This window comes from Agrilus planipennis, unplaced genomic scaffold, assembly GCF_000699045.2.
Source record: "Agrilus planipennis isolate EAB-ADULT unplaced genomic scaffold, Apla_2.0 scaffold164, whole genome shotgun sequence".
In the NCBI taxonomy this organism is placed as follows: Eukaryota; Metazoa; Arthropoda; class Insecta; order Coleoptera; family Buprestidae; genus Agrilus; species Agrilus planipennis.
Genome location: NW_020438992.1, coordinates 255,047 through 271,918, shown reverse-complemented (window position 1 = coordinate 271,918; position 16,872 = coordinate 255,047). Strand labels below are relative to the sequence as shown.

Genomic DNA, 16,872 nt, shown 5'->3' with positions numbered 1-16,872 from the left:
TAATTAAATTATTAATTTAAAATTTCAAATTAATTAAACTATGAATTTTCTGCAATATACATATGTTCCATTTGGTTTTCATTGGTGTACAAATCAATTTGTCGATATTATCAACTGTAACTATGCATATAAAACAAACAAAATCTGTTTTTATTATTTTAGAACATTTTTGAATTGTCAGGTAGTTTTTCTAAAACATTATTTTTGTTTGTTCACAATCTCAGGGAAGATCAAGCAGACGAGTATTCGTCTTTAAGGAAGGAACTGGAACAAACGACAAAAAATTGTAGAATCCTGTCATTTAAGCTTAGGAAATCAGAGAGACGGGTTGAACAATTAGAAATGCAGAAAACTGAAGTGGAAAAGAAATTTAACGAGGTAATATTTTTCCATTTATAGTAATGCAAGTCTCAAGAGTACACTACAAATGAACAGGTCTCCGGTGGATCAGAGAATATAAACAAAATACGGCTTATAGAACAACAATTACAAGAATATAAGGACACCAATAGTCGACTCCAAAAAGAACTTGAGGAAGCCAATTCCAAATTAAATAAAGTTGAAGAGGGTTCGAATAAAAAAAAGCCTGTGAAATTAGGGAGCATTCCAAAAATGGCTTCAACCGAAGGGGTATAATATTTGGTGTCTGTTTAAAATAGTTTTTATTATTTAATTGCTTGTACTTAATTAGAAAGTTTCACGAGATTCATTGACAAGAGGCGGGTCTCAGGAAGATCCAGCAGTGCTCCTTAGGGATCTACAAGATTCAATGGAAAGAGAGGCTGACCTTCGTGAGCAATTAAAATTCGCTGAAGAAGAAGTACGTGAGTTTTAAACGTCTAAATTTATGTACTAATGGACATTTTCATTTCTTATTACAGGCGCAGAATTTACGAAAAAAAGTTTCGCGCATAGAAGATGATAATGAGTCCTTAGTGTTACAATTGAAAAAGATGGCAACAAAGACCAAAAGTATGTCTATAGTACAAATGTGTTTTCCTGATTTTACGAAAAGTTTATTTCAAAATCAATATATTCTATTTTGCCTTCAGACCGTAAATTAAGTCCTACTTCGAGACATAATTCCGATTTCTCAAATAATAAAGATGGGGCTCCAGATAACGACGATCCAACTGAATTAAAATTGCTTCTCGAGCTCAACGAACAAGAAACGAAAGTACTGCGAAAAAAAGTCGAAGAATTAGAGGCTGAAGGAGAAGCGTCAAAGAAAAAAATTAAAGACTTACTTGAAAAATTAAATCAACATAAAAAAATCGAGGTAGATATTCTTCCTATGTCATGGTTGGTATTGATCATGCCAACTTGTTCTTGACCAAGGCCACCATCAAGACTAATAAGACTAAAACTTAACCAAGCTTATGATACACAAAAAAAAACAAAAGTTTTTATGCTTACTCTATGCTAGTATCTAATCTTTAAGTTAATTTTTGATTATTTAATGCTTTTAAATAAGACATACATACATATACTATCCGTTCCTCAACGTTACGATGAATGTATCAATTCGATTTTACAAGACAAGCTCCAATTTGGTTTGTAATTCATCGAAACTGCCTATGTCTTTGAGGATTAAATAAATGAATATATTTCTGGCCAAGGCCATAATGCTCTTTATAAGCAAGACACGATTTTTTTATAAGACTCGACTGTACAAGAACATGATCAACACTAAAAGCATTATCTTTAAGTTAGTTTAACCCATTCAAATTTTACTATCGTAGTAGTATAGCACATACATTTTAGTCATGGTGATTCCCATATCACAAACTAACCGAGGCGTTTGTTCAAGTAATACTCAAAACTTCATACTTCTTAGGTTAGAATGTTTCTGTTACAGACGCAGACATTTAAACACGTCCATTTTTTAGTTCCACCTCGAATACCTCAAAGGGTCCGATTTTTAATTAAGCATTCCAATTAAATGATAGCATGTTGGATATCGAAAGTATGGCATTTAGTTAGTTCAACGCTTCGATTAGGCGTTTTAATAGTCAGCTAATTCCAGAATATTGTATTATCAGCTATATCAATTGCACCGATTTCAATTACAAGGCGAAAACGCGATTTTTTGACATTTGCAAATACCTTTTAAAGCACTTTATAAAATCGAATAAAACTTTACAAAACCTGAGTCATCTAAAAGCTAAAAATATCGTTTTTACGGTATCCTATGCATCTTTTACCGTTTTTTTTTTAATTTTTAACTGAAAAATGCAGTTTTGTAGCTCCAACTCGAATATGCCAAAATGTTAAATAAATATTCCGATTAAATGATGGCATCCTAGATACCGAAAGTATGTTATTTAGTTAGTTCCATCCTGTAATTAGACGTTTTAATGGTCAGCTAATTCCAGAATATCGTACCATCAGCTACCACAGTTGTACCAATTTCAGTTATAAGGCGAAAACGCGTTCTTTTGCCTTTTCATTCGCTAATTCCTTTTAAACCGCTTAGTAAGGTCGAATAGAATTTTACAAAAGCCGAATCTTCTAAAAGCTAAATGTAACGCCTTTGCGGCATTTCAGGCAACTTGCAATCTTTAACCGAAAAGCGCAATTTACGACTAACTGTGAAATGGACAAACTGACAAGCAAACTTATGATAGAGCATTATTATCCTTATATAAATACCTATATGTTACGATATTGAGTCTTTTTTGTTTTCAATTTCAAATGAAAATTAATAGACATATGCTTTCAGTCATTACAGAAAAAAGAAGCTGTTATTGATCTGAAGAAAGGACGTTCTAAAGACATTCAAAAGAAACAGTAAGGGTTTCAAATACTTATCAAACTCAAATAACTCTGATTCATTAACATTTTAAATTGTTTTACAGAGTTTGTGAAGTCGATCAACGTTCTCATAGTTTGCAAAAACAACTCGAGACAATTGAACAGGAAGCAACTGTATTACGTTCCAAGATACAGGATTTAGAGGGTGAAAATGAAAAATTGTCAGCAGAGAACAAACGATTGCAACTGTTTTATAGCAGTAAAACGTCGAAAACTGACAAGGTACTTGACCCATACATCGACAGAATTGCTGAACTCGAAGAGGAGCTTAATAAAGTGCACGAAAAAATTACTAAAAATTCTGAAACTGATAAGCTTCAACTCAAATTGGATCAAGTAAAGTGGATAACTCTTGCTCTAATCTTACTTTTACTGAGAGATTCTTTGTTTTTAGCTGGAAAGCGAAAATAAAAGATTAGCAGAAAAGTTGGAGCATTTAAAAGACGAAAGTATAACGCATTTTTTGAATAGGATACCAAAGAATCCTGGGAGTATAACCAGTAAAATACAGTTAAAGAATATGGTCAACGAGTTAGAAAATGAAATAGGTAAATCAGTAGACAAATTTAAAGTAACAGATGTTGGTAATATTCCAATTGAAAAATATTGTATAAAATCGATGTAGAAAAATTTTACTCTATTTTGCGAAATACTGACAATAGGAAATATTTCTTCTATTATATTAATAAAGCCTCTAATAATTTAATTACCAAACAAATATTAATTTTTCTTTGCTAACAGAAGAAGTAAACGAAGCAGTTACGATACTGTCAATTAAACAATGAACAGGAGGCACAAAAATATTGACAAAAAGTCGAATAAACAAAGTAATGCTGATAATAATAAAGAAAATAAACAGGGGAGACTCGCTAATTCGAACCTTCGCTAATTCGAACAAAATTAAAATATTACCCTTCAACTTTACGTATTTTGTAATCCGGATCGGTAGAGTGCCGCTAATCCGGACTGCAACCATACAATAGGTCGATCGTTAATTTATTGATTTGTTGCTACTGAGACTAGTTGGGTCGGGGAATTCCTGGATTACTGTAAACTAACATGACAGCTAAGCAATTACACAAGACATACAAACAACAAATTTGGAATGGTTTGAAGGTGGTGCAATTACAAGTTGTTGGCTAAAAGGTATGATGTAGTACATCTACTATTACAGACATAATAAGAAGAAATAAGTATAAAAGAATGGAGTACTATCTAGTGTTTCAGTCAGCGTTAATTAATCTTCGTAACATTATCCACACTAAGAATGATTCGCACTAAACGATTGACTTAAAAAAATATCCTTAATGTTCTAGTAACGAGTAACATGTTATTTGTTTAATTTAGAATAATTTTGATAACGATTCAGAAGTTCAGACTTCTTGATAATCCGGATTATCCGTCTTTTAATCAAACCGGATTAACGAGTCTTCACTGTATTCCTCGGTGACTTTGGGAATTATTTTGAACTACAACAGGAAGAAAAGAGAAATACTTTTAAAGGTTTCAAAGATGTATACGTGTCGGTTTATTAGCCTTTGATAAATTGTGTAAGGCTTTTACCGATGCTGTCGAATGTGCTATTGGTTTTTGGGCCTGTTGGCCATCGCCTGGAGATTTTTTTCTCGATGTTTTGTCTTCACGTTGGGTTGGCATTTTCAAGAGATCTGTTCTGATGAAAACCAATAAGACGTTGCTATCCTTTTATCATCAGCATTATTTTTTATTAAGTCGTAAATTTTGATCAGTAGATATAAATTTTATCTATATATTTCTTTTTAAGTAGATGTGTTTGTAACATACTGTAAGTAGATTTGATGTTCGATCGTTCGTTGAAGGTGATCTCGTGCTGGCCCTGAAAAGAACAACTGATGAAAAGAATTCATTAGAAGAAGAAATTAAAAGATTCAAGGGTGATAAAAATTTAATAGATTACGAGAAACCTTTGGATAAACTGAAGTTCCAATCAAAAGCAGACAAACAATTTAATAACAGCAGCCAAACGTCAAAAACACTCGCGGAAGAGACCAAAATACTAAAAGAAGAGAAAGACCGTATTCAGAAGGAGATTCAAAAAATGTCTGAAGAAAAGAATAATTTGCAAAAGGAAATTGATAATTTATCAAGTTATAGTAAGTATTTTAATTGTTTAAACAACCAAAATTATACAACTGGAAGTTTCAGGAAACCAAAATTCATATCAGGGTACCAACAACGATATGGTAAAGGAAATCGATGAACTGAAGCGTAAATTGAAAAGTAAGGAAGATGAAATTCTGAAGTTAACTTCGGAATTAGGAGACCTGAAACGCAGTATTAAAGAAGTAAACAGTTTGTTATAATTAACAAGTACAATTAGTATAAATTTGTTCTTTTAAGCAAACGGCAAGTGCTAAACAGACAAGTGAAGTGGAGCAAAAAATTCTTAAATTAGAGAAAGAAGCAAAGAGAAAAGAAAAAACTTTAACCGAACTTCTGAGGAACATTGAAACGAAGGTATCATCGTTATTTGATTGTGTAATTTAAATAAGAAACGAAAACATAAATTTCCAGCTTGTCGAAGAACAAAATAAACTGAATGACAAAGATAGAGAATTAAATGAATTTGTCAAAAAGTCAGTAAATGAGAAGGAATCATTTTCCACTAAAATGAGCGAGCTTGATAGAGAAATATCCCACCTCAATTCACAACTTGATGGCAAATCTAATAAGATTAAGGAACTGGTATTTTATTCTTTCTATTCCATTGGTTGCGAAAAGTTATGCTAATGCAAGTTCTGTTTTAGGAGAGTAATTTGTCTAAAGAAAAAGAAAAGCATTCCCGGGAGATTTCTTTATTAAAAACAGCCAATGCTAGTGAAATCGAATGTGTAAAAAGTGAACTTAGTAAAAGTACATCTTCTGTAGGAGAGTTGCAAGCCAAACTAGATGGTCTAACTCGAGAAAAGGCTCAGCTCGATAAAAAAACGAAAACACTAGAAGAAAACTTTTCCAAAGAAAGATCGAAGCTGGAAGCAAAAATTGGAGAACTTGAAATCGATTTGCAGGTAAACAATCGTGATACGATTTTGAACAGTTATTAAGTTAGTCATTTGTAGAATGAGAGAAAGAAAATGGAATTAATGAAGGCGAACCAGGAAAAGGAGTATAAAAACAGGACAGCGGAATTGAATACTTTGAAGAGCAAAATTAAAACATTAGAGCTCAATTCAAACGTCGGAAATAAAAAGATTTCTGAAGTTAAAATTGAATATCAAGAAAAAATTGACAGTTAGTTTTCTTTATTGATTTCTAACTTATTAGAATTACATAAAAAAATATTTTTTTAGAAATGGATGCAATGGTTGCTGCAGCTAAAGCAGACTACAGCAAACTTACCGCCAAGTATGAAATATTAGAAGAAGAGCACGTTGCAACAAAAGCTAAACTTATTATGGAAAAGGAGTCTTTAAGCAAGTACGTAATATAAGAACTTTTTTTTTATTAGTTTTATTAAATCTCTTGAAAAGTGAATAACTGGTGGTGGGTACAATAAGTATGTTACCGTAAAGTTCAGATGTGTCTAAGATAGATTGGATTTAACAATCATCTTTGGTCAATTCTAATTTTACATAATCAAACAATAATATAAATATAATTTTACACACAGAGTTAAGGTAACCTAAACTCCCTTCAAAAAGTAGGTATATGCTTCCAATAATTACAGTACCGCCAAGAAAAGAAGTCACAGCTTGACTAACAGAAGGAAATGTACGACAACGACAACACTTACTTCGTGAGTGTTGATTTTTTCTACTATAACCTTCTGTTCCTAAGCATGCATACCCACCAAAAGATAAATTAGTAAAAATAAATAAATATGAAAACACTGAAGCTGCCCAGACCAAGTTTTACAACTACAATCTTTATGCTAAACCTACGACATCTCTGAACAGTGTCGCAAAGACTACTTTTAACCAAAATTTGTCTAGTCACACCTAGAATGAATTAAAAATATTTGCTGATTCTGTTTCTAAATAATCAAAACTACAATTAACTAAAGGGAAATATTAAAATTAGTCGGGCTGTTACGGTAGCATATACATATATAAAATTGAGGAGCTATTAAATAATCGCAGACTGTGGAACAAACGCCATCTGTAGAGAGTTGCCACTAATTGTGGGATTATTAATGTTTAACAAGGTCCTATTTAAATTCATGGCAACAACTTGTTAATAGCTAGATTAGGTATCTACGACCTACGAACGTTTGCAAGTTCGATTTAAATATTAAAACTCTGATTCTTTAATACAGTAGAATCCGCTTATAATGACATTGAAGGGAAATGANAAGCGGGGGTCATACAAAGCATAATCTTAGAGCATAAACAACTTTCTATTTTGGTTAGTTATTTAGTTTAATAGAGAGAAAAACTACAAATTGTATATATTTATTAACAGAAAAAGAAAAAGAACGATGAATTGTAATATCAATATACTACATAAGAAGGATCAGAACAATGAGCGAAAATGTTATTATTAATCATTTGGGCCACTATAGTCGGATATAATTTCTTGAGAATCAGTCATAATAAACGATTTGTCATTTTAAACGGAGAAATTATATCCAAATTTTCCTATAGAGAATTTAATATGAAAACCAAACTTAACAGTGCAATATACGTATTAAGCGGTTGGTCAAGATAGGCGGAGTCATAATAAACAAATTCCATTGTACTTTAGTATTAAACTGACAAAGATTAAATTCTCTTTTCACTATAGACATCTTAACAGTAGCATTTGCTGTAACTTAAAAATAAGTTTGTAAAATTCTAACTGTAGAATTGTGAGGTTCAAACTGAATTTTGTAGATTTCTGTTTCGCTTCCAAGTGTTAAAAGCGAAAAACAGTCATCTGTAAGTTTAAAAGAAATTTTATTTTACATGCAAATTTTTATTTATCAGGCTAATATTATTATTAACTGAACACCGACCTTACTGAAAATTAGTGACCTTAGAAGTAATGGCGAATGTCTACAACTAGCGTGCTGTGTGTGATTATTACTTTTTGGATCGAAGCGATAAAATATTTATGCCTACATATAGCTACATATATATAGAAAACGCATGGGTTGTAGATACGCCAGAGAAAAGAGACTAGTGTAAAAGTCCAATTTAAATGAAGTGAAACACTAAATTACTCTAAACTCAACACCCAAACATACTAAACATCGTTATAGTCACAATATGTATGCGGAAAAATTATTTTCAGGTAAACGGTTGCTTAACAACTACGGGGGATATAAACCACTTAGAGCATTATGTGGACGATATTTTTGCTACTTTTGATTTAAATTCTAGTAGTCTGTAACATGTTCTTGCTGAATTTAATTCATATTTCCCTTCTCTTAAATTTACTTTCAAAATGGAAAAAAAGGAAGAACTAAGAGATGACTATTGTTTAGAAATCAATATCTGCCTGAAGGGCACTCACTAGTACTTCTATTTATATTTTTAACTAACATAAAATGGCTACTTTAATTTCCTTGTACACAGGTTACTTAGTCTTCTTTTGTGCACGTACCTACCATGAGGAAATTAAAAATATTTATTAAGACTAGTTGCAATTGAAGTATTACTTTTAAATTTAAAAATCTCATTTCAAGTACCCCAACTTTTCAAAACACCAACAAAACCAAGTTGTCGTGTGAGCTAAGATTTAGGATTCGAAAGTATTTTTCGTAAACTTGCTTTTAGATTTCGTTCAAACTGTAACTCTTCTCAAATTCTTCTTGCTAACCCTGAAGAATAAAGATTCCTTTTCTAGAAAAGTCGGGAATACACGACATTGATTGTAAAGATTATATTAAAATATACGTGTTCGGCAAACCAAACAGTCTACTCACATTATATCCAGAGATCGTTTACTTTACGCCAAGTTTGGTAGAAATGGCGTAAAAATGGTTGTTTTGATGCTTCCAACGTAAAAAACATGCCGATTACTAATGAATTAAAAAATATTAAATTAGATAGAAACGGGTTATGTAGCTACTTGAAAGAAATACAAACAGGGTCAATAAATAATTTGACTGATTTTATATTACCATATCTGGACAGATCTTGGTATCAACCATGAGTGATATATGGACAAAATTACTGAAATTAGTGAAATAGATCTGTTTTATAAAAGATCAATGAGGACTGTTGTATATAAATTTCTTCAATAATTCTAAAATTTTCAGTTTTCATGATAAAGAAGATGGCATTAAAACGTAAAAATACTGATTTTTTATGAGAAACATTCAGTTCTTTCTTCTATCAGCGAGTTATCGCATCGTTGTATACATTTAGGCTAAAATATAGTTTGAATTTTGAACTTGAGATAATGTATATTCACAAATGTCATTGTTTTTAGTCAAATTTCCTCATTGAAGGATGAGCTAAAGAGTACAAACAAAGAATTGCAAACATTACGAGAAACTTATAACAGAGATAAAGACGCGTGGATTAGGGAAAAGTTATCGCTACAGGTAATATTTTAAATATTTTTTAACTATATAAATTAGAACATTTGCGTCTATTATTCTTTCGAAAAAGGAGAGGCTGAAAGGTAAAGAGGAAAGAATAAGGAATTCCATGGGAAACAATATTGGATTAACAAGCATGAAAGCATCTTTGGATGAAAAACTGTCCGAATTAGACCAGATAAAAAAGGAATACGATGTTATTAGTGATCAACTAGAATATATGAGGAAAGAGAACGACGAACTTAAGAAAAAATTAGACGATTACGATAAAGTATCAAAAGTGCAACGCAGTATTAGTGCAGAGAGTTCTGCTATGGAAAAGGAAATAAAACAATTAAAAGCAAAGTAAGAAATATACTGGAATGTTTTGTTCTATCCTTTCAATGGAATAATATTTTCTTACAGGTTACTTACCGTGGAGAAGTCGAAACGTACTGATCTAACGGAATGTAAAATACGATATGAAAGCCAAATGAAACACATTAACGAAGAAATTAAGACATTACAGAGTCAAGTAACAAGGTTTAAAAGAGAACGTGACACATTCAAACATCTTTTGGAAAGTGCACAGAAAACGATCGGAGATTTAAAAGCAAATCCTATAAACAGGAAAGATAGCAGAGGATCCAGTAGCAGTTTAGATGAAGTATAAATATAAAACTAGCCTGATTTCACAGAGTAGGTATATACAAAAATTATTATTTTAGTTGGAGGAATCAAGAACGAAGATTGCAGCTTTAGAACAACAAATAAGTTGTATGGAAGACGAATTATCTGAAGCCCGATTGGAAGCTTCAAAGCACAAGACAGAACTCATTTCGGAAAGATCGTCGTGGGAAGTGAAGCTCTCCGAATTACATTCTCGAATAAATGAGGTACGTACAATAAAATATGCATTTTTGTCGTTCAAAGAACATTAGACGTTAAATGTGATTTGAAGTTAATTTCAGTGTGCATAAATGCTAATAAATAAATATTTAATAAGAGCGTATACGTTTTTGGTCAGAAATTTATCGAAACTACTAAACGCGTACCACGATTTTGATCTTGTTAGATCTCATCAGCACGCCATTGGTAGTCTTGTTAAATTACTGACTAAACCGAAAAAGCTCCTATATAATAACCGCAGTGTATCGTATTCTGGTGGGCTTCTGCTGTATTTCAAACGTTAGACAAAGCCCTATCAAGGTATTTCAACTTGTTTAATTGAATCGACGACGAAGCTTACATATGATAAGCGTCGTCGTCAACTAATATGACATTATTTTCAAGCTTGAAGAAGAAAGACTTCTAAGTAGTGGAAGAACAAAAGTAGCTGGGTTAAAAACGAAAATGGAATTAGCATGGCAAAAAGAGAGGGAAGAGCAACAACGTCTTCTTCAAGAAACTTCTACTCTCGCCAGAGATTTACGTCAGACTCTTTTCGAAGTCGAAAGGGAGAGAGATAAAGAAAGATTGGAAGCGAAAAGGAAGCAGGACCAACTTAAAAAGACGATAGAAGAGGACCAAGAAGCGACTAGAAGAAAATTAGCGGAACTGCAGTACGACCTATTGGAACTTAGAGATGCACATGCTAAATTAAGGACTACGAATGAAAAATTAAGACGAGAAAAGGAACGTTACGAGAAAGAGCGCGAAGAAATGAAGTCGGTAATATCTACTAAAAAGAAACAGCATCAGAGCGAAGAGAGAAAGATTACTGTTATATTAAATGAAATCGAAAGTCTAACCCGATTTCTTAGCGACTTCCAATCCACGCGAGAAACTATTACCGAAACAGTAGAATTCAAACACACTCCTACCCCTCCACGACGAACTAAGGTAAAACGAAAGTTATAAAAATCCATAATTGTATCCTTTTGATAATTTTTTCTTATCATAGGGTCCAAGGTCACGCGAGGCATCACCAAACATCGAAAATTCGATTTCGTCTTCAAGTAAGGAGGACGTTTCGCCTCAGATGTCTTCCGTAATGCAACGTTTATACGAAGCAACAGCGGAACTTAAGCGATATCAGCGTTACGCGGAAGACGAAAAAGAACGAGATTACATCATAAAACGTACGATGGGCATGAGAAGGGCCACTTCTTCCGAACACGATGACATTCCAAGGTTGAAGATGCGCCAGTTAAAGAATGGTACTGGAAACGCTCTTCATCGCAAAAGTCTTTCCTTAGAACACACTATACCGCAAGACCAAAGTATATGGAGGACGGATAACGGAAGTGTATCCAGTATGCAATCGCTAGAAGATGCGTCCGATGTTGATACCAAATGGAAAAGGGATTCTAGCATGGACAGTAGACTGTCAGGAGGGTCCAATCAAAGTGATTCAGGAGAAAAGAAGAAAAAGAAAGGTTTCATGAAGAAACTGAAAACACTAACGAAATCGAGGAGTATTGACGATCAGGACCCGGGCCATTTTCCTCCCCCTGGGACACTATCCAAGGTAGAAAAAAAATTCAATTAGAGCATTGCGACTGAGAAACTGTAAAGGGGCTGTCCATAAATTACGTGACACAAAATTCATCAATTTGTGACCTCTCCATTCCCCTCCCTTCCTATTCCGTTACGTAACGCGTGCACTATAAAAGTTTGAGGTTTGAATTTAGCGAAGAAAGTTTTTCTCTTTTTCCGCCACATTTGGTTGCCTAATTTATGGATAGCTTTAAAATAAAGTGGATTAAATATCCATTTTTTTTGGAAATGAATTTACAGATATCTATTATAATATAAAAAACTGTGTGCCAAAAGAACGATATTTTTGTCGCCCAAATATTTTGTTCAGAGCAGTCAATTTGTTTTTTTTTCAAGTATAAAAATTTTTTAAAGGAAGAAAAAAAACTATAAAAGTAGTCTCTTAGACAAAAACTATTAAAATTATGCAATTGATTTCGTTTATGTATATTTAGGATTTTATAATTTCACATCTGTTGGATATAAAACGCGAATTTTTCTTTACAGCCCTCAAGTACATCGGAAGTTCCTTCATCTCATGAGGATAAAGGTAGCAAGAAAGATTTGAGAGGAAGGTTAACAGGGATATTTAAAAGAGCTGGATCATCATCCAGGAGTAATAGGTAAGTAAATGAGCAAACGTGTGTAAAACTGGACCGAGCCTCCTGTAGCTTTATGCTGCGTTGGAATTCAGATAGCATAGCTCAAAGTTCTCATAGCACAGAAATCTATGTTATAAAACACCTAGAATTATAAAAGCTGAAGTCGTAAGAATATACACAAAATCCACGAATCGATCGTCAGGCCATAGAATTATTGTTAATTTCCATTTTTTAAGAACTAAATCTATAAAAAAAAAAACAAAGAATTTACTTGGAAGAAATACCCGTCTATTTATATAGTTTTCTGTAAATTAGACCTTCTTCTTGTTTGAATCGATATGTCTATATCATCATCATTATCATCATAATATTGTCGGTACTCCTACTTCTCGCATTTCTCGAAAACTAGAGCAATCTTTATCTCTAACACATTAGCAAAAAGTAATCTAATCCAATGTTCCTCTTAACTCCTGTTTTAATACGTCTAATACGTCTCCAACTAGCACTTAATATCCACCAACCTGCCTCGCCCACCTGTTATTGATGAAATTTGTTCTTTAAACTTGATAGAGGTTAATATTTAACAATTTTTTAAACAATAATGTGATCTAATATTCAACTCCCTACAGATTACCTCAAATTAGTGAAGCTGTAAGCTAAAGGACCCGGGTTCGATTCCCGATAAGGGTATGACAGCAGCAACAATTTTTCCTCATTAATTTGAGGTATCTATAGGGGGTTGAATATTAATTTATATTAATGTTTAAAAAATTGTTACTTCTTATTGACTTCCATAGCACCATCTTGTTCTCCTACTTATTCTAATCGCTTCTATTTCTATCCTTTTCTAACTAAAACATTTTAACATCCTCGTATAACACCATACCTCAAACGCTTATAACTTTTACTTTTCAGCAGTGTCACGTTTCACCCATATAGAAAAGTTTTCTGAACTTTTAATGATTTTTTTAGAATTTCAAAATTAATTAAACGGGTGCATTCAAGTGATTTTAGTTTGTTAAAAGCGATCCAACCCTGCCCGCTATTCTTTGTTTTATTTCTCTACGCTTTTTCTTACTCCATAAATATAGAAAATAAGCAATTTCTTCTAGTTTTTCGCTTCCTGTTTTTATATCAATTCTAACCTTACTTTTACATCCCTTACATACCAATATCTTGTCTATATGGCGTTGATTTTACATTTCATTAATACAAAATAATGTTTCAGTCTAGAGAGACAAGGCAAACAGGATACTAGTTCAACACAACGTCCATTAATGCCCAGTGGTAGTAACAGTAGCATTTCTTAAAATCCTCTCCAGTTTTAATATGATCGTAATACCAATATAATTGTTAACAGTATGACGAATTATTATTGTTATGTATTAATGTGGTTTTGTAGCAATTATTGATTTTTGAATATTTTTGTAAACTATTCAAATTCAGACTGCAGGCTACAAAATTAGATAAAATAAGTAGGAAAATATAAGTATCATATCTATATATAATTAGTGTCACGTACTTAAAAACAATTTCAAACACTCTGAGATAGTTTTATATTCTATATTTTTTTTATTTACTGTATATACTTATTTTGTTAAATATCCTTTTATGTATGCACATAATTGCCTGTACGTATGGAAAGGTCAGTTATTTTCATTTCAAACATTTTGTTATACATAAAAAAAACTTATGTTATCAACTGATATGACGTTGTCTCAACCCCTATCGCAAGACTAAATATGGCAAATCGAACCCGATATCAAATGTGTTTTGTCCATATTGTTTGGCACTTTAACTTTGGACAGACGTGTGGCGTTTATGTGGTTAGTAAACACATTTTTATTGTAACTTCGTTTTCGTCTGTACCGTATCTTCTTACCAAGGTGGATTCGAACCCTCGACCCTTGTGTCGCAAACTTTGCTCGCTACTCGTCGTGCCAATGATACATTGCAACAGAAAGCGGTGTTTCAGTAGGTACCAATATTTCTCCAATATGACATCTGTAGTTGTTTTTTTATTTTATATTATTACATTCGAAGCCAATTTATATATATATATAAGTAAAAATCATTATCAAATATAAAAGGTGATAGATAGATACGATTTCATCATCATTAGACCAAACAAAATATTGTATTTGTTACTCATTTGTTTAGCGTTAATTTAAAACTGAATATCCTCTGTGTTCATATATTGTGTACGTAATTTTTTCTAATTAATTAATATATTCCTTTCAGCAAAAATATCCAGCTGATTTATTTCGAATAATTGTTGGAATTTATGTGCATACATATGTACCTTGTTTACTTTGATAACAACTAACAAAAGTTAAAAACGTCCCTAGGCCAACTGTTAATTAATTATTTATATTGTTTTTTGGTGTTTCTACTGTGTTCAGTACGATGATGTGCGTTGGTATGTATAAAAGAACATTTTCATTTTCAACATTCATGTTTGGGATGAGAAAAATATTAGGTATCTAATAGTATTGATGTACAGAAAATAGCTGAAATAAATAAAATTACAAACGTTTTAGTGGCTTTTCTTTTTACATGTGTTCTGAAAATTTCTAAAACTGTTCGAAATGTTTGACAATTACAATGTTGTCATTTATACGCAGTGTATTCGAAAAGTTCTGGGAGTAATCTTGTAAAAAATTCACAACTAGCGCTATCTCTTGTGCGACGTCTGAACTATGTACCAACAGTCCTTTGTTATCCACAATTTCAGCAGTATGATTTGATTTAGTGATCGCCTGTATTCGTTGGAAATAGACATATATTCTTGCCTGGCATAGCGTAAGTGCCAAAAGAAAAAATGAAAGCTTTACTAAATGAAATCTTAAGTTGGTTATTTAGGAGTTCTCCCTTTTACGATGATGAAATCAAGTTCATTTGTTTACTAATAGTTTTAGTTTACAAAATGCTTCGTTTATGGTTTATAAAACTATGTGAAGATTTTCGCCCTGAACAAGGTTTACTCACACTATCCAACTGACATTTTGCATTGTGCATTCAGACAATGCAGCATTTTTGCTGAGTTTGTGATAAATCTGTTTTGCAAGTATGAATGCTTGAACTGTAAGATCAGCAGTCCCCGAGGAATTCTGTGGAATTTCCTAATATCTTGGGTAGGTATACAAAATTGAAGACAGTTTCGTATTCACTCACTTTTTCAATTGAACCAGTAATTGATAAATAAATAAACATATGTATTTTAATATATAAAGTAGCCATTTATTTTACACGTGAGAAATACAGCACGATTTCACTTGATCCCTGTTTTTATCTGTAACTGCCACCTAATAATTGAATGTTGTCCTCATCTCTATCTTAGAGTTCTATGAATATTCGATTTTCATTCGTTCGTTTCTTGTGTATATCTTCTATTTATTTTTTTTTGCGTTACGTTTTGTCTTTGTTTGTAAAGAGCAATTATTGTAGTACTGATTTCTTTATTTTCGTTGTCAAATTAAGAAAGTTTAAATTTGCAAAAATACGAGTTTGAAATTATCTTTTTGGAAGAATGTGAAAGATCCCCTTGTTTACGAAAGAAAAAGCTGCTCCAATTTGAAGATTAGAGTCAAGAGAGACCATATTGAAGAAGTTTTTCATATCTCCCAACAGTTAAAGAGCTAGGACAAAACCTAGATGCATCAGATTGATATCGGATCATCGTCTGATCCAAGGCAGATCGTTTGTGGATTAACGGTGGCCGCGACAGATGGCCCGATCTTCGAGAATATTTCATGTGTGGTTGATTGACAGCTGCGATTTGAATAAATCGAAGATTATTATAATAATACAGTCCGATTCTCGGAATTGCTCTGTAAAAACTTGATTGACAGCCGCGACTGTTGGGGGTGTCACGAAATAAGTAGATTTCTCGGAAATAGTCTACGTGGAATCGAGTCCACGTGCGATATCCGTATATGGCAGCCCGAAGAATTATATAAAAGGGCAAGACAACATGAGAGAAATGAGAGCAGAGCCTCCTCTCTAGCTAACTATCTCTCCTCTCCAATGACCCTACTACTAAGCTACAAAGTTACCTCAATACTAACTTAATGAAAAGCTACCACACTTAGCTGCAAAGCTGTCAAACCTAGTTCAACTCCTTCTGTAGGAGCTGAGTGGCATATGGTCGAACCGCGATTGAAAACTAAACTAATTGCTTTTTTTTTGGTTGCTTAATTCAGTTTATTTTGTTTTTAATGTTATTACTTTCGTTTATGTTGCGTTCATTGTTATTTATAAACAGCTGTTCGTACGGTAATTAAATAAATGTTTGGCCAGTGGAATCAGTACAAGTGGAAATTCAAAAATTGTTGTATATTTAGACAAAATTTTGAGATCTATACTCCACTCTACACATCTGACATTTCAATGTAGGTACTTATGTAATTCTGGAAATAAAAGTTTAAAAAGTTGATATTTGAAATACAATAAAAGTTTTTGAAAACAAATTCATGAAATTTATAATTATATACT

General features: G+C 32.5%; 1 protein-coding gene across 4 annotated transcripts in view; it reads left to right on the top strand.

Annotated features, from left to right (window-relative positions):
• Window positions 1-14,914, top strand: part of LOC108739782 (myosin heavy chain, cardiac muscle isoform) — a 39,538-nt gene extending 24,624 nt beyond the window's left edge. For 3 of the 4 annotated variants that reach the window (XM_025975715.1, XM_025975717.1, XM_025975714.1), the window contains exons 7-29: window positions 225-378; window positions 436-630; window positions 692-820; window positions 882-972; window positions 1,053-1,279; window positions 2,723-2,790; window positions 2,859-3,150; window positions 3,209-3,362; window positions 4,653-4,946; window positions 4,993-5,138; window positions 5,194-5,310; window positions 5,368-5,538; window positions 5,601-5,861; window positions 5,913-6,084; window positions 6,144-6,270; window positions 9,208-9,322; window positions 9,390-9,664; window positions 9,725-9,965; window positions 10,027-10,194; window positions 10,592-11,140; window positions 11,202-11,768; window positions 12,284-12,399; window positions 13,607-14,914. In XM_025975715.1, coding sequence (XP_025831500.1) covers window positions 225-378; window positions 436-630; window positions 692-820; window positions 882-972; window positions 1,053-1,279; window positions 2,723-2,790; window positions 2,859-3,150; window positions 3,209-3,362; window positions 4,653-4,946; window positions 4,993-5,138; window positions 5,194-5,310; window positions 5,368-5,538; window positions 5,601-5,861; window positions 5,913-6,084; window positions 6,144-6,270; window positions 9,208-9,322; window positions 9,390-9,664; window positions 9,725-9,965; window positions 10,027-10,194; window positions 10,592-11,140; window positions 11,202-11,768; window positions 12,284-12,399; window positions 13,607-13,688 — 4,711 coding nt within the window. In that variant the 3' untranslated portion in view covers window positions 13,689-14,914. The remainder of the gene's footprint in view (window positions 1-224; window positions 379-435; window positions 631-691; window positions 821-881; window positions 973-1,052; window positions 1,280-2,722; window positions 2,791-2,858; window positions 3,151-3,208; window positions 3,363-4,652; window positions 4,947-4,992; window positions 5,139-5,193; window positions 5,311-5,367; window positions 5,539-5,600; window positions 5,862-5,912; window positions 6,085-6,143; window positions 6,271-9,207; window positions 9,323-9,389; window positions 9,665-9,724; window positions 9,966-10,026; window positions 10,195-10,591; window positions 11,141-11,201; window positions 11,769-12,283; window positions 12,400-13,606) is intronic. The other variant, XM_025975716.1, reaches the window with a different exon arrangement.
• The last annotated feature ends 1,958 nt before the right edge of the window (window positions 14,915-16,872 follow it).